Source organism: Cebus imitator, unplaced genomic scaffold (genome assembly GCF_001604975.1).
Source record: "Cebus imitator isolate Cc_AM_T3 unplaced genomic scaffold, Cebus_imitator-1.0 Scaffold509, whole genome shotgun sequence".
NCBI classification, from domain to species: domain Eukaryota; kingdom Metazoa; phylum Chordata; class Mammalia; order Primates; family Cebidae; genus Cebus; species Cebus imitator.
The window spans coordinates 301,273-318,252 of record NW_016107824.1 but is presented as its reverse complement, the minus strand read 5'-3'; the positions used below and the strand labels follow the sequence as shown (position 1 = coordinate 318,252).

The 16,980-nt window shown below is 62.9% G+C and overlaps 1 protein-coding gene across 2 annotated transcripts in view; it reads left to right on the top strand.

Annotated features, from left to right (window-relative positions):
* Window positions 1-4,031: 4,031 nt before the first annotated feature.
* Window positions 4,032-16,980, top strand: part of CBFA2T3 (CBFA2/RUNX1 partner transcriptional co-repressor 3) — a 94,276-nt gene continuing 81,327 nt past the window's right edge. Inside the window, exon 1 of one of the 2 annotated variants that reach the window (XM_017513922.2) lies at window positions 4,032-4,578. In XM_017513922.2, the coding sequence (XP_017369411.1) occupies window positions 4,428-4,578 (151 nt within the window). In that variant the 5' untranslated portion in view covers window positions 4,032-4,427. The remainder of the gene's footprint in view (window positions 4,579-16,980) is intronic. The other variant, XM_017513921.2, reaches the window with a different exon arrangement.

Here is a 16,980-nt window from a genome sequence, read left to right as displayed (position 1 = left end):
GCTGCAACCCCAGGTGCTAATGCTGGGATGGAAGCGTGCAGGGCGTGGAGCCTGGGAGGGGCACTTCCTGAGGGCTCTGAGGGTTGGGTAGGAGCCCGCCAGGTGAGGGAAGTTTCTATGGGAGGGCCGGGGAAGGCCCAGAGTTGAGGAAACACCCTGGGGAGAAGCGGCTCTGATGTGCGGAGTGGGCAGAGTATGGCGGGGCCCCCAGCTGCCTTCATGGGCAGCCACTGAAGGTTTAAGAGGAGGGCTTGGTGGCCACACTGCCATGGAAGCAGGTCTTCTGCACTGGAGGGGGGAGGCTACAGAGCCGGGAGGCTGAGGCTGACTCCAGGAGGTGGTGGTGGGGCTGGCAGGGGCAGGGAGAGCGATTCCCCATTCCAGAGCACTCTCCCGGGGAGGCCCACATCTACAGGACGCCAAGCTGGGCTCCGTTTAGAAAGAGCTTTCTAGCAGCCACGGGCCCGCCCCGGAGGCAAGCAGGCCCAGACGGCGCTGCGGGGATTCCGCTCTTCCTCTGGGCTGGCACCTTCGTGGCTCAGGGACCTTGCAGGGGTCACAGTTGCCCTTCGGCACCCACTCACCTTCACGGGCACCATTCGAGAGTCCAAACTGTTTTGTTAAATCCTCACCACACCCCATTCAGCTGACCGTCACCTCCTTACTTCACAGTTGAGGAACTGGGTAGAGACACTTGCCCAAGTGCACCCAGCACAGAGAGGAAGCACTGAGTGTGACTGTGGAGCCCTCACAGGGCCGGCTGTCCCACCGGAGACTCCCGGAAGTGGGGGTGGTGACCTGGGACTGGGAGGCACCTTCCAGATAAGCTGGGACTGTGGCTTCTTCCTCAGAGTTCGGCGGAGCCGTGGACATGGATGGGAAGTTGTTTCATGCTGATGAGTAGGGTCTGTAACTAGAATTTATCCTTTCCTTTAACCATGAACATGGGCACCTCCGTCCCCGGGGTGTCAGCCGTGCCTGTGACGGTGACACCAGAGAGCTGCCCCAGGGCCACTTTTGTGGGACCCAAGCGGCCACACCTTGGTAGGGTCCAGGGCTCCACGACAGACCCCCTCGTCTTCCACACACTGCAATACCTCAGAACGCCGTTCTCACTCCCTCCGCTTCAATTCACAGCTCATGAAAAGCACAGCCCTCCCGGCGCCAGAATGTCTTCCCAGGGTGGCAACTCTACTTTGGTAAAATGGGTTTCCTTTGTAATTCTGTGAACTCATTTATTTACTAGATGCCCCAGGAGCCCACACGCCAGGAAGGTGAAGACCTCGACTCCAGCTCAGGGCTCCCGTTGGGGTGTCTCCAGCCTGCGCCTCAGCTGCTTCACCTGGGCAGCCTTGAACACCCCCTCCCTCTGTGGCTCACCCCAACTGTCCACACCGTATTCAGGACCAGGAAGCCAAGGCAGGACATGGCCAGTCATTCCTCTCTCCAGGCTTTGTGACTGGGGATGGCACCCTCGTGGGCCTCCTCCCTCCTCTGTAAAGTGGGCTGGCATGAAACTTACATAAAACCATATTTCTACTTATTCACTGATCCACCTATCCACCCACCCACCCTCCACCCACCCACCCATTCACCTATGTATCCGCCATCCACCCACCCACCCATTCACCCATCAACCTACCTACCCACCCATTCATCCATCCACCCATCTGTCCACCCATCCACCCACCCATTCACCCATCCACCCACCCATCAATCCACCCACCCATCCATCCACCACCCACCCACCCACCCACTCATCCACCCATCTGTTCATTCATCAATCTCTTCATTTATCCAGTGGTAAAGGGTGTGTGGGGGCATCCTACATGCTGGAAGAGAAGGCAAACAGAAGACACGCTGCCTGAAGGGAAGGCCTCCTCGCCCGCCCCCACCGGGTGTCACCCTCCAGCTCTCTGGCCATCCTGCAGATTCACCGCAGCCTGCCTTAGGGCCTCTCTGCCTGGAGGACATGGTCCTTCCCCAGGGGCAGCTTCCCCAGCTGCAGGGTGCCCATACTGTGGACATGCTGATGGAATGCATCTTCTGTAGTTCCCAGAGGCCAGGACCTGGGGCTGTCTGAGACACCAGCAGAATCCCAGTGTGGGCCCCAACAGGTCTTTTAGGAAGGAAGGAAAGGCCCCTTATGCCCCGGGAGGCTGGGTGCCGGCTGCAGACGGCAGGGGGCTCCGGGAGAAGCTGCGCCCCTCCTGCCGCCTCCACCTCTGCAGCCACTTCCTCCCTCACCCCTTATCTCCCGGCCCGGCTCTGAAAGCCACAGCCAACGTCTGCTTCCCCACAAGCACCAACTGCCCGGCCTGGGGGAGAGGAGGCGGGGAGTGGGGAGCGGGGAGCAGGGAGTGGCGCACACACACCCAGGTGGCCGCCAACGTTGGGGCAGCTCCTGTCCCCCGACTTGAGCCAAATTTCTTCTCTTTCCAACCCCACCTCCGTCAGACCCCCTGGTTAGAACACAGGCAGGACAGGCCGGGCAGGAGCTCAGGGCCTCATTGCGAGAGTGGCACTGTCCCATCTGCGGGTTGGTCGGGGTGCTGCAGGTGTGGGCCTGGAACATCTGCCTCAGGGCTGGGGGGCTGCCTGTCTCCTACCCCAGCGGGGCGGCCACGGGCCCCAGCCAGGGTGCTGTCCTGCTGCCTCAGCGTCGGGGCTGCGCCTCCCTGAGACCCTCAGTTCCCCGACTCCCAAGATTCCCACCGCACACGGCGGGGGAACAGGCACCAACGGACACATAAGCCGTGTGATCACAGCAGCCCTGGCCTGTGAGGCCCCTCAGCCCTCTGAGCAGGAAGGCCACAGGAGCTGGGGCCGGGACACGTGAGGAAACCAAGGGGGTCAGGGCCCCAGACCCTTCTGCCAAGGAACAGAAGGGGACATGGGGGCCCATGGAGACCCCGGGCTGGCAGGAAGGTCCCCTCCAGCCTGAGTCCTGGGAACCCAGCGGCCCACCACCCCTCGCAGGGGAGGCCTGGGCGGGCCTTGCACCCCAGTAGGAATGAACACACCCCAACTCTAAGAGGGACACGGCCCCAGAATGCTGCTTGTCCTCACCAACTCCGAGAAGGACACCCGAACACCAGGACGGGGCACCCGGGACACCTGGAGACCGTGTGGAGGAGTCAGCTTTGACGGAGTCGTGTTCGAATTATTAACTGTGTGCAGACGTGATCTAAAAATCAAATCAAATCAAATCAAAATAGTTTGGATGCCCGTGAACCAGCCAAGTCTGCGGGCTCCACACCTGTGGTCTGAGGCCACAAAGCCTCCAGCCACGGCAGCCGAAACGCCACCCAACCAGGCCTCAGGGCCGGAGGGTCATGGTCCCCTCCCGGGAAGCCCCTCTTGCCCTCCGACAGTTCTCGGGGCCCTTCAGAGAGTGGCTTTTTCCCAGCATCTGGGATGTGCCTCCCTCTCACCCAACGGCCGCTAGAAATGGGTTCTGGGACTCTCCCTGGGGTCTGAGTGGTCCCAGGAGGGCTCTGAGGCGGCTTCAGGAATTTCTCAGACTAGACGAGCCACCCACCCTGACCCCCAGCAAACTCCAGGATGCTGGGCAGCGTGGCCGAGCTGCCAGGCTGCTCCCCGGAGGCCACCGGGACTTGGGGTACAGTCCAAGGCCCCCCGGAGGCCTGGAGCCCCATACAGGGGGCCGAGCAGAGAGAGAGGGTGTCCTTCCCAGCAGGTGGCGAACTGTGAGGACAGGTGGGGGCCCTAGAACCGCCAGCAGCTGGTCAGAGGCCCCGTCTGGCAAAGGCCACAGGAACATGCGCGGGGAGGGCCCTGGAGTGGGGTGATGTAAAAGGGGTGCTGGAAAGTCCGGCTGGGGCAGGCGGAGAGGGGGAGACCCCGGGCCAAGCCTCGGTGGGAAGAGGGGCTCTGGGATGCAGCTGCCCCCAGGCGCAGAGCTGCCCAGGCTGAGGAGACGCATGCCCAGCAGCCATGCTGTGGGGCTCGCGGTGGGTGGGACTTCACCAGAGCTGCCGCTGGGAGGAGGAAGTTGTTGGAAAGTCAGACCGGAATGGCCCGAGGGAAGGCCGGGCAGGCCAGGGCCCCAGATGGTTCCTGTCGGGGAAGTCGCGGGCGCAGCTGCAGGCCTCCGGCCCTGGCATTATCACGGGGACACAGCTGGCTGCCTCGCCCACAGGCTGCAGGGAGACCTTCCCCCACCTGCAGCCCCAGGCCCGCCCCGAGTCACATGAGCCCCAGGGCTCCCACCCCCTCCCCAGGGCCCAGGACACCCAGTCGGCAGCCAGCAGGCCCCGGCTTTCCAGGGACAGAGGCCCAACTCCAGGACACCCCAGCTGGCCCAGCCCCTCCTCCTTCGCTGGGGGCCCCAGGACGTCGGGAAAGGCAGTCCCGGAAGAGGCCTGTCCTGGGCCCCAGGCCGGCCCCTGAGGGTGGCCCTCCCCATGCCGGCTCCAAGACTGAGGGACAGGTTGGCTGGTTCAGCCTCGGGGTCCACCTGCCGCTCCATGTCCCAGACGCAGCCTGTGCTGGAGAGCGACCTCCTGGCATCTGCCGGCTGCTCAGCGCCCCGGGGTCCCAGGAAGGGCGGCCCAGGTAAGAGGCTGCGGGGGAAGGTGGCGGGGGTGGGGGCAGAGGGCAGCGGCAGGTGCTGGGGCTGTGACTCCTTCGAGCCTCGGGGCTGCCCAGCTTTGTTGACAGCGGCCGTGTTGACTCACCTCAAATATCAACAGGCCGCCCCACAGGCAGGTCCTGCACAGCTGGGGCAGGTGGGCTGGTGAGGACGTGGCAGGTGCCACCCGGGTGCCCCGGCCCCACCCAGACGCAGATGCTGGAGGCTGCTCAGCCCCGTCATGGGTGGGGGGTCCTGCAAAGAGACCACTCCCCCTCCTGGGATGTCCAGGCGTGACGCCTCACAGTAGGCTGGATGAGGAAACTGAGGCCAGAGGAGAGGGTGCAGACCCAAGGCCCCGTGAGGAGGAAATGGACCCTACCCCGGGTCCATGTTGGAGGAACGATCCCAGCCAGGGCAGTGGGGGCTCGCGGGGAACGTGGGCCTGTACCCTCCCGGGGGCTTCGGGCTCTGCGAGGGGTCCAGCAGCATCCAGCTGTCGCTGACACCCCCCCCCCGCCTGCAAAGCTCCAGGACAACGCCCCCAGGACGCTGGGGCTGCAGCTGCAGGCTGGTGGCCTCGTTCCCCAGTGGCACTCGTGGTCTTGCTCCCAGTGGCCTTCAGAACCTTCCAGAGCTCGAAGTCTCCCCTCTCCCAGGACTCTCACTGCAGTCATGTCCAGGGTCTACCTGCACCTCTGACACACACACACAGCCAGGACCCAGGGGTGTCCCTATCTGCAGGTGTCCAGGGGGCCCCAGGGCTGTTCCCACCTGCAGGTGTCCAGGGGGCCCCAGGGCTGCCCCCGTGAGGGACCCAGCCAAAAGCAGGAACATCCCCAACCCAGGCGCCTGGCGTGCAAAGGCCGGACCTCACCACAGCCACTGCCGCTGCTGGGTTCTCCCGAGGGGGTGACAGAGCTGCCTTCCAGGCAGCACCTGCTCACCGGCCCTGGCTTACGCCACCCCACCTCTCCGAAGCAACTGTCCGTCCCCTGGCACTGAGTGGCCTTGGGCCAGGTCCTTCCTCCCTGGGCCTCAGTTTCCTCATGGGTCAGACCCTTCCCACCCGCTTCCCATGCGGAAGCAGCTTCTCACCTGTGGGGAGAGGGGCGGGCTCTGAGGTGCATGGGAGCAGCGGCTTTGTTAGGATTGGGGGTCTACTGTGGAGGGGGTGAGGGCCAGCGGTCGGCCCCGTGCCTGAGTCGTGTGAGGGGCTGGCGGCTAGAGGCATGAAACAGAGGGTTGGGGTGCCCAACCCCCAGGGAGCCCCTGCTTAGGGGCTTCAGTGTGAGGAGGGAGCAGGGTCTCCCCTGGGTTGGGGGTCCCACACCTGCCTTTTAGGGGCTTCTGTCCCTGCAAACACCGCCCCATTGCAGGGTGCCCACGGGACAGTCTTAGCCACGCCAAGCAGCAGAGATCCACATGAATACCAGAGCATGGGGTTCCTCATTTTGCACCCCAGGGCCCCCGAAGGCCCCTTGGGGGACAGATGTGGGGGCCCTGTGAGGCCAGAGAGCTCCAGTGTGCAGCCTTGCCGGGCTGGAGGAGCGGGGGCCCAGGGGCCATGCGAACTGCGGGGGTACTGGACAGGCCTGTGGGCCCCTCAGCCCCTCTATGTGGATCTCAGGGACACAGACTGCCCAGGAGTCCTTAAAACCCGTGAGGCCTGAAAGCAGCTCGACTGGGTTTAAAGTATGGGAGAGGCTGCTTCAGAACAAAGGCTCGTTCAGCAGGCCGTGGGCCGGGATTCCGGAGGGGGGGGTCTGCGTGCTGCGTGGCGAGGACCGCGGCCCTCCGCTCCTCCGACGGCGTCGGGGGCCAGGTGTAAGCAATCAGACGATGGCCACAGAGTACCCGCCGCCGTGTCCGCGCCTTCACCAGCCCCCGCCAGGGGGAGGACCCGGATCCTCACCGACCCCTTGACCCCGTGGCGCAGCCGGAAGCCCTTAGGCGTGTTTGCTGCCCTGGGTTTTCGACGCACCCGCTGTGTGTGCTCAGAGCTGTGCAGGCTCTCACCGCCTTGTCCCCGCAAGCCCGCTTTGCAGACGAAGTCAGAATGAGGACCTGACCGCCCCAGGAGACGCGGTTGGAACCAGGTCACCCCAGGAGGCTGCCAGGGACAGAGACGTTGAAATGCACTTGGTGAGTGTAGGCTAGGCAGAGAAGGTTCAGTGCCATGTGCTGGGGCCTCCCTGGGGGAGAAACTGAGTCAGGCTTGCCTGGTATCACCTTAGAGGGCGACGTGAGGTCTAGGTGGCAGGTTTCGGCGTAAGTGCAGGGGGGGAGGTGCCGAGTGCCATCAGCAGAGGGGTCCAGAACCCCTGGAGTGTGCAGGTGTCGTGGGGACCGGGCAAGGCGGGCGGGCGTCATGGGAACTGGGCAGATTTGGATGCTGTGGAGGCGCCGTTCATGCAGGAAGCCTGAGCCCTGGCCACAGCCCATACTTGGGCCACCTAGCACTGGGGTCACATCCAGAGCATGCGGCCAGCCTGGGTTCCTCCACCCCACCTGGCCCTGGGACTGGGATTCAGCGCCACTCACCCTTGCTCCATCCTCCTCCTCAAGTGGCCTTCCGGGCCCAGCTGCCCTATGGAGTGCTCTGGGTCTGGAAGGTTCTGGGTCTGGAAGGTTCTGGGTCTGGAATGTCCTGGGTCTGGAAGGTTCTGGGTCTGGGTCTGGAATATTCTGGGTCTGGAAGGTTCTGGGTCTGGAAGGTTCTGGGTTTCGAATGTTCTGGGTCTGGAATGTCCTGGGTCTGGAAGGTTCTGTGTCTGGAAGGTTCTGGGTTTCGAATATCCTGGATCTGGAATGTTCTGGGTTTCGAATGTTCTGGGATTCGAATATTCTGGGTCTGGAATGTTCTGGGTTTCGAATGTTCTGGGTTTGGAAGGTTCTGGGTTTTGAATGTCCTGGATCTGGAATGTTCTGGGTTTCGAATGTCCTGGGTCTGGAATGTCCTGGATCTGGAAGGTTCTGGGTTTGGAAGGTTCTGGGTCTGGGTCTGGAAGCTTCTGGGTTTGGAAGGTTCTGGGTTTCGAATGTTCTGGGTCTGGAATGTTCTGGGTTTCGAATGTTCTGGGTCTGGAAGGTTCTGGGTTTCGAATGTTCTGGGTCTGGAAGGTTCTGGGTCTGGAAGGTTCTGGGTCTGGAATGTCCTGGGTCTGGAAGGTTCTGGGTCTGGAAGGTTCTGGGTCTGGAATGTTCTGGGTCTGGAAGGTTCTGGGTCTGGAATGTCCTGGGTCTGGAAGATTCTGGGTCTGGAATGTCCTGGCTTTCGAATGTTCTGGGTCTGGAAGGTTCTGGGTCTGGAATGTCCTGGGTCTGGAAGATTCTGGGTCTGGAATGTTCTGGGTTTCGAATGTTCTGGGTCTGGAATGTCCTGGGTCTGGAATGTCCTGGGTCTGGAATGTTCTGGGTCTGGAATGTTCTGGGTCTGGAATGTTCCAGGTCTGGAGTGCCCCTCCTGGTGTTTCTCTCACCTGGGGCTGCAGTAAGGACAGGCCATGAGCTGGGTTGGGGCTCAGAGCCACAGAGGCTTCTCCTCTCACAGCACCACAGGCCAGAAGTGCAAAACTGAGGCGTCCAAGAGCCGCCTCCCCCAGATCCCAGTGGCCCCAGGTGTTCCTGGGCTCTGGCCCCCGTGCCACAGCCTCTGCTTCTGTCTTCCCAAGGCCTTCTCCTCCCTCCCAAATCTTCCTCTGCCTCCTTCTCCTCAGGCCCAGCCCACTCCAGGCCAGACCTTGGGCCACCCCTCTGCACTCCAGGTGGCGGAACTCAGGGTGGGGCTGGAGAGGCTGCAGGCAGCCGGGTTATGGGAGGCACCCGCCATGGGGGTGTGGTGGGAGGGGACAGCGGACATGAGCAGCTCAGCGGCCTCAGCCTCAATCCTCCTCCAACCACCGGCCAGTGTTTGCTGGGCTATGGAGCCGGCAATCATGCACTGCTTAGCCCGGGTGTCCAAGGGCTCCGGACAGAGGCAGGGAGGTCAGTGTGTGCGTGACAGGACGTCTGACATCTGAGGCCGTCAGACCTGCATCTGTGAGCACCGTGCCGTCACAGCCATCCTGCCAAGGGCCCCAGCACCCTCAGACCTCACCTTCCACCTCCTGTTTTCCCTTTTGTTGACTGCGTGGTGTTGGGGGGCTCCATGTTGGGGAGCCAGCCCCGAGTGCTGCTGTTACTGCCATTCACAGAAGAAGATACTGAGGTTCAGGCACACAGCAGGCTCTGTGGGGCAGAGGCTGATGAACTGGAGATGTGAGGGTCTAGCTGCTGTGAAGTCAGACGGACTGTGGAGTCCAGGCCCAGGCTCGGAGGGCAGCTTGCCCGGGAGCCGCTGCTGGGTTCATCATGGCGGGAAACCAGCAGCACCGCAAGGGGACGGGGTGGCCAGCGTGTGGACAGCTCCATGAGGGACGGTTTACGAAGGTCTGGCAGAAGCGGGAGAGTGCAGAGCTCTGGGGCCGGAGGGTGAGGAGGATGGAGAAGCCAGGAGAGGAGGGCAGAGGGGGCATCCACAGAGGCACGAAGTTCTCAGGAAAGTGGACAGCAGGATAACACCCGACCTCCCCCCGCCATCTCCCCACTGGACGCTCCACTGGGGCAGAGCAGGGGCAGGGGCGCCACACCCCCCCACGTGTCCTCACTGCCAGGTGCAGCCAGCTCTCCCGGCCCAGTAAGTGCCCCTTGTCCCTCCCAGTCCGCATGGCACTGCCTCCCTGGGGCCTCAGTGGTTGCTGGAATGCTCTGCTCCTTCCCCAGATCAGCCTATCCCGCACACACAAAGACAGCAACCAGCCACGTCCTCCTGTCCAGCAGGAAGGCCTCAATTCGGCACCTAGGAGGCCAGGGGCGGTGCCTAGGGTCAGGGTGCTATCTGGGCCACCTTCCTGGAGGAAGTGGTCCCATGGGGGCGGCTCAAGGAGGCCACTCTTCAGGCAAAGACGACTTTCACTTCTCACCACACTCGGACTGAGAAGCACCTGCCTGGGCGCTGGGCAGGGGCTTTCCAGCACTTTCACTTCCCTGAATGCAGCTGACCAGGGAGGCGCAGGCAGGAACAGCGGCCCCAGGGAGAGGCCACTGGTCACAGCTGAGCCAGGACTCCCTGGCCAGTGCTCCTCCTAGGAGATGTCGGCCAGGGACAGATGGGGAGAAGGGAAAAGAGGGGCCTATCTGAGCACCGCCCACCCACCCTTTGAAGGAACTCTGGCCAGGAGGTGTGTACTGGGTCACTCATTCTGACAGTTACAAAGCCAGAGGCCGGCTTGCAGCAGCAGTCAGTGACCACCAGCAGCCCTAAACCACCACGTCCACCCCAGGACGGCTGCTCAGAGGCCTGTCAGGCAGTTGCCCAGGACACAGGTCGCAGCAGGGACCCCACCGAGAGGCTTCCTTTCCCGGCTCTGCCCACCCAGGGCGTGGGCGGCTCTCAGGTGGGCAGAGAGTGGCTGTGTCACCACGTCATTTGAAAAATTGAGGCCAGGCACAGTGGCTCACGCCTGTAATCCCAGCATTTTGGGAGACCGAGACAGGTGGATCACTTGAGGGCGGGAGTTCGAGACCAGCCTGGCCAATATGGCAGAATCCTGTCTCTACTAAAAATACAGAAATTATCTGTGTGTGGTGTTGGAGGCCTATAGTCCCAGCTACTTGGGAGGCTGAGGCCATAAAATCGCTTCAACCTAGAAGGCAGAGGTTGCAGTGAACAGAGATTGTGCCAATGCACTCTACCCCAGCCTAGGTGACAGAGGGAGACCCTGTCTTTAATAAAACAAAAAAGGAAATTGAGTTGATGAAAACATGTCAGCCGCATCACACCTGTGCGCACCCACGGCCCAGCCCTCCCGGCCTGACCCCACCATGTCCGCCCCCGACGCTCCCAGCCCCGGCTGCCCGGCGGCTCTGCAGGCCTCCCAAACCTGTGCCTGTGCTGTGCCATCGACGAGAAGCCCCCTCCCCACTGGCCTCCTTCCAGGGGCTCCTCTTGGCCTCTCCCCAGCGAGGCCTCACCCCCACAGGCCTCCTTCACTCAGCGTTCCTCTCCTTCAATCTCTCACCCCATGAGACAAACCAGCCCCCCCTTACGTGTTGCTCAGACCAGGCCCCCAGTACCAGCTTCACAAGGCAGGGGTTCGGGCCCCCTCTCACAGCAGACGGCGCTGGCCGGGGCGGGCACTGAGCCCTGGAAGCCCTGAGTCCATCGCTGCTCCAGGCAAGGCCTCGGGGCTCCTGCTCCCTCCGCTGTGACTTGGCTGTGCGTCCCACTGTGGTGAGGCAGGGACGGGCGAACCCAAGCTGCTCTGATTCCAGAGCCGCCTTCACGGCACTGTCCCAGCAGGAGATGGGGCGACGGGCCTGCAGCCACACAGCACGTGGGCCAGGCCTAGAGCTGGGCCCTCCACTGGGTCTGCAGTCCTGACGGCCCGGCTGACTCAGGCCAGGCTCTAGCACCCGGGGGTCAGGCTTGGGGGTGGGCCAGGAGGGGCAGCAGTTGGGGGTTCAGGCGTCCAAGCTTCGAGACAGCAGGATCTGGCCTGGCCTGGTCAGGGGCACCTCACTCAGCGCTGGCCCTGGGCCCATCGTCTGTGGCCCTGGGAGGCTCTGCCCCCCTCTTGTCTCTGCCCCTGCAGTGGCAGGTGACCTAGGCAGCACAGTGGGGAGCATGCAGGGGTCAGAGCCCTGTCTTTGGGGACCGTTGTCTTGGAAACTGCAGGAGACACCAGGGCTCTGCCTCTTTCCTCTGAGCGGAGGAATAGCCCCATCCTCTCCTGCCCCTATTCCGGGACCCCTGCCACACGGCTGAGCTGCGCCTCAGGAGGGACACGGCCTGTCGTCCGGCTTGCCTGCCTGGGTTGGCATCAGAGAAGGCCTCAATGCAGCCCCGCCTCAGGTGTGGACACTGCTCAGGGCTGCTCCAGGCAGGAGCTGTCCCTGATGACAGATGGGGTGCGGTGTCCCCTTGGACAGCACGGGCCTCTGTCTCGGACACGACGTTGGGGGTGCATCGGGACAGACCGGGTCCCGTTCCCGAGCCGGCGTCACACACACAGCACAGGGCCCACTCTGCCCAATCCCCGAGAGCTGGGCCAAGATTCTTCCAGGCAGGGTCGGGGGGATGACTCAGCAAGGGTGGACGTCGGGTCAGCACAGGGAGTGAGGACCCCCAGGTCAGGGCGGCTCCACAGCTTTCCCAGAAACTCAGGCCTCGCGGCCCCAGAGGGAAGGGGCAGAGGGACAGGTGACCCCGTTCCCGGCTTCCACCGGCAGCACTTCAGGGACGTCGCTGACCTCAGATGAGGACACAAATCAGAAAAGTCAGGAAACCACCGAGGTCACGCAGCGGTACCTCCTTCCCTGGCTGTGCGTCTCTGCCAAGGACCCTCCCGGAGGAAAGGGACCCTCCCGGAGGAAAGGCAGCCAAGGTCGCATCTCAGAAGAGGGGCCCTACTGCACACCCCGCTCCCAGGCAAGAGCCACGCCCTCAGAACCTACCTGGCAACCTCTGTTCACACGAGGTAGCCCCACGCAGCTGCTGCCTGAAATCCCCATCCCTGGCCCCTGGGTCAAGCACATCCTGACGCCCAGCTGATCACACAGCAAGGCCACCGGCTTGGGGCCACTGCCACCGCCTCCTGGGGTGAAATCCTCCCACGGCCCACGACAGCTGCTGAGCTGCCATTTCACTGGCACCTTTTGGGGAGTGGGCCAGCCCCTTCCCCAGGCCTGCCAGCCACGGACATGAATTTCCATCAGCTTTTCCAGGTACCCCCTTCTGTGGAGCCAAGGCTTCTGAGGTGAGGGCCCCAATTGTAGCTTTCACTCTGGGAGGAGTGGGGCCAAAAGGCGACCTTCCCAGGAAGTGGCAGGGGTCCCCAGCAGCCCAGCCCCTGGGGCTCACTCGGGAAGGCGGGTCCAGGTCAGGGGCTCTGCCCAGTCACAGCCCTCAGGCCAGGCTTGCCCTAACTGGGCTGGGTCCACAGTGCCCTCCAGCAGGGCCCACGCGGGGCCCCAGCACCTGCCCCTGGCACCCCAGTAGACAGGCCTGGCCTGCGGCCCTGGACCCCCAAGACAGCCCTGAGGCGCTGCTGGGTCTCTGCAACTTCCGGCCGGCCCGTCCTGCTCCTGCTGGTCTCCCTGGTCTGGGAAGGGCAGTGGCCGGACCTGGCCATGGCAGGCATCGAAACCGCTGTCCGCGGGCCACGCTGTCTCCTGTTTGTCAAATGGCGGTGAGCCCCTCCTCGATGCCAGGGTGGGATTTGGTGAGGAAAGGTCCTCTCCCTGCCACTCCCTCCCAAGGGGCCCCGTTCTTGTGACCCCTGCAGCCCCAGGCCTCCTCCCCCTGCCACGGCCGGGAGCCCAGCAGCAAGGAGCTGAGAACGTGCCCCACCTGCCGGCTCCCACAGCTTCCTCCTGCACCTCCAAGTCCAGGGGCATTTTGACTGTCTGGAGAGCCCCGATTTCACAGACCTGAGGGGGACAGAGCGGGGGAGACTCGGCACACACTGTCCCCCGGCAGTGCCCGCTGCACCCCTCTCTGCACGTGGCGGTGACCCCAGCTGATCTGGCCAGGCTGCGGCCAAATCCCTGAGCAGGGAAGCCAACCTGACCCAGCCGACTTTGCAGGAGGCGGCGGGTGGGGGGGGCATTCCTCAGAACGGGGTCCCCGGGCCAGACATGGGGACTTGGGCTGCTGAGGGCTTGCTCAGGGCTGCACTCCCAGATGTGAACGGACTCAGCCTCCCGGACCCCAGCACTGCAGACCCTGGAGCTTAGACGGGGCGCTCAGAGGGGTTGTGCTCCGAGGCGGTCACACAGCACTCACATCCAGGGCCGCCCCCTGTCACTGCAAGCGCCCAGTCAGCCCCGCCCGCTGGCCGCACACCCTCCCGTGCCAAGCGTAGGGCGCAGGAGTGAAAGAGGCATCCCCGCTGAAGGGGCTCAGGGCAAACTGGACCCCAAAGCCTCTCAATGGGGCCCACAGTGGTGGGTGTTGCCCTGACCTCCCCAGACAGACAGGTGGCAGGACGGACAGCATTTCAGCCTGCTTCTCCTCCAACACGGCAGCATTTCCAGGCCAAGGGTGGGGACCACATGTTCTAAAAGGTCACCAGCAGGTGACAGAAGATGCCAGTCAGATCTGCCCTTGGCCGCTTTCGGCCCCCAGGGGCTTCTCCCACCCCTGAGACGCAGCTGAGTCTGGGCCTGCCCTGTCTCCGCTGCCGGGAGCTGTGAGGCCTGTTCCTCAGCCCCTCAGCTGGGGCGTCCTCCTCTGCCATGCAAGGGGCCATCCCCACCTGGAGGGCTCCGGGCGGAGGGTGAAGTGACACAGCAGGCGGCCGCTTCCTGGTGAAACCGAAACTGCCAGGTGCTTCCCGCCCTCCCCACCGAGCCCCGCCCCGGGGCAGACAGCTGGGATGGGCAGTCCTGTGGCCAGGGCCCCTCCCTGCCCCCCCGGCCCTGGGCAGGCCCCTGGGGTCCACCCTGACGTGGCTTCTCAGTAGGGCGGGCTTCCTCCAGGTGGGGCCCAGGTATGATGGGCGGTGGGGGGTCTCCTTGAAGCCCTGTGGTCACATGGCCCCAACTCAGCCCGATGACTGGCAGAACACACAGAGTTTCAGTCATGTCGGTCAAGGTGCAGAGGCAAGGATGCGGAAGGCCCTGATGCCTTCATCACCTTTAAACTGAATGCATGTGAAACGGTCACATTCCGAAGGTCACAGAGCGACCGCTCCTCATTCCCTCTCACTTCTTACTACAAGGGAGGATAGTGGGTGCCTCCACGCGGCTGTCATGCCGACCCCACTGGACGGGCTGCTACAGGGCAGGGGGCATCCTGAGTGCCCAGAGCCCTGGACAGGAAGGGACAGTGCGAGGGCTGAGCCGCAGCGAGGCCCTGAGCACTGCGCACCTGACCCTCGCCCCGTGCTCTGTGGCTGATCTTTAAACTCCCCAGAGAAGCCAGGTCACATGAGCCACGCAGGGCAGCGTGCCCGTCCCCGAACCAGCCTGCTTCTTCCTTCCCTCTTCTTCATAGAAGGAATTCCTATAGGTTCAGGGTCCCCAGCCCCGGAGGCCACCCCACCTGAGGGCAGCAAGATGGGATCAGGGGCTTGTGGGGACCTAGTTCAGATGCTCAGCCACCCACACCCTGCCTCCGTCTCCTCGTCTGTAAATGGGCACTAGCAGTCTTGGTCTCCAGTACATCAGTGAAAATGAACAAGTGGAGGCGTGCTTGGAACCACACCTGGGCGTGGAAGCCCATCCCACGGCGCCCTGCCCCGTCCCTGCCACTGCCAGGCACGTGTGTCTCCCACAGTCACAGAGAAGGCGTGGCACCCGCATTTTCATTTGCAAGTTTGTTTCTGGACAACTGCAAGGCCAACTGCAGTGATCATGGCTCGGGCTCGCACGGGGCTGTGTGGCACCTCGGGCTGGGGCGGGCCAGTTTCCCTGGCTACAAACAGGGCTTCAATCAAGAATCCTTTCCCTCATCCCCTGGTGCCGGCGTGGTTTCTTCAGAGCAAGCACAGGACGCTGGCCACAAGGGACAAGACTGTGACACCAGCTCCCCATCCTGGCCTCACGCAGTCCACAGCAGGTGTGCACGTCATCGCGACTTCCTAGGCAAAAGGGGGACCTGGTGTCTGTGGGGCAAGAATGCACGTGCTGCGCCTGACTTCCGTCTGCATGGCTCTGCCAGCCAGGCTGGGCCAGGGCACGGGGGTCACTGGAGACGCCCCTCCCAGCTGGTGTCCAGATAGGCCTCTGCCCAGCGCAGGTGATGGTGATGGCGGGCAGTGGTTCTGGAGGTGAAGAGTGTCTGTTGTTCCTGGAGGAATTCCGTGTCCGTGAAAACCAGGGCTGGCCTCCGGGGGGGGCTGGGATGCTGGGCACTGGGCGGGACTGGCACTGGGTGCCTTTACTTCTTCTACTGCTGAGTGCATGGGATGCCCAAGGTTGATGGGGCCTGGTCCTCATCCAGATGTAGGTTTGGTGGTCACCCCAGGGGCGATGTGGGTGCCGCACGGGGGAGGGGGGAGGAAGACCAGCTGTGCTGCACAGGTGGGAGAGGACCCAGGAGGTCTGTGGACTCGCCACCCCCCAATCTGTTCTCCTCTGTGGGCGCCACAGGGGCTGCCCCCAACCCCAGCACAGGCCTCACTCCTGCCAAGGACCAGGGGAGACTGGGTGGCCTTGCTAGGTGCTCTGGCGTGTGTTCCTGCAGACGACCTAATGTGGGCAAGGTGCATCTTGGGCAGCCGCGCCGTGACTCGGACGGGCGAGCCGCGCCGTGACTCGGGTGGGAGAGGGTCATCCTGAGACTGTGCAGGCCAGCAAGCAGAGTGGCCCTCAGAGCAGGGCGACCCAGAGCAAAGTCACCCAGAGCTACCGGGAAACCCGGCTCCATCCTGAGGGGCCTCACCTTAAAGGTAGAGGAGGAGGCAAGGGCTGCTTTGCCTGGCCCAGGAGTGGCCAAGGGGATCCCTCTGTCCACCTATGCTCCGTGGGGCCTCTCTGTTTGGGCTCCTGAACGGGCTCCCATCTCCTCCCCGACACTGGCCCACAGAGGAGGGGCCGGGCACCAGCCCCAATTCTCAAAGCCAGCTTTGACCTTCTAACACTTTCGTTTGCAAGCTCCCTAAAACTTCTTTTTTCTTGCTTTTTTTTGACAAGCCAAGTTCCCTTTAAAGTGAAATCACTTACGCAGCAGCCTCACCCAGCATGGCCACACACACACCTTGTGCTGCTCTGTCGTTGGCAGATAATGGTGGCTCAGCAGCCACTAGTGTGGTTTTCCAACATGACGGGCGTCTGTGGACAAGATGCTGATAAAATAAAGAAGGCGACAGCTGCACCTCGAAACCTCAGCACGGGTCACGGAAGGACAGGTGCCCAGAGTGCGTGAGGTGTGTGTGAGCCATGGTGCACACCTGTTCTGCAAACCCTCTGCCTGCAGGGACCCAGCCCCTGGGTAGGAAGCGAGAGAAGGCTGAAGAAGCAGGATTCAGGGCCGCTGGTTGCACTGCACACCAAGGACCCGTCTGACCCTGGGTCAGGCTGGGCACAGGACCCTTGGCAGCGGTGCCCCACGGGACAGTTGGCAATCTCTGAACACTGTTGTTTAAACAGTCACAAAAACTGTATTTTCCAACAGAGCTTACATGTGACCAGTGCTTGCCATATAATTTCACAGAAATCTGCAGATTTAGCTCATTTGATGTGTGGGAATACTGCCGTAAAGATATGGCTGAACTCGTCCTAACTGAAAAACAATTGCCCAAACTGACGTTTCTAAGATGTTAAGTTAAATGTCAGTTACTGCACAGTGGAGATGCCCGGTGCCGAGCGTCAGTTACTGCGCGGTGGAGATGCCCGGTGCC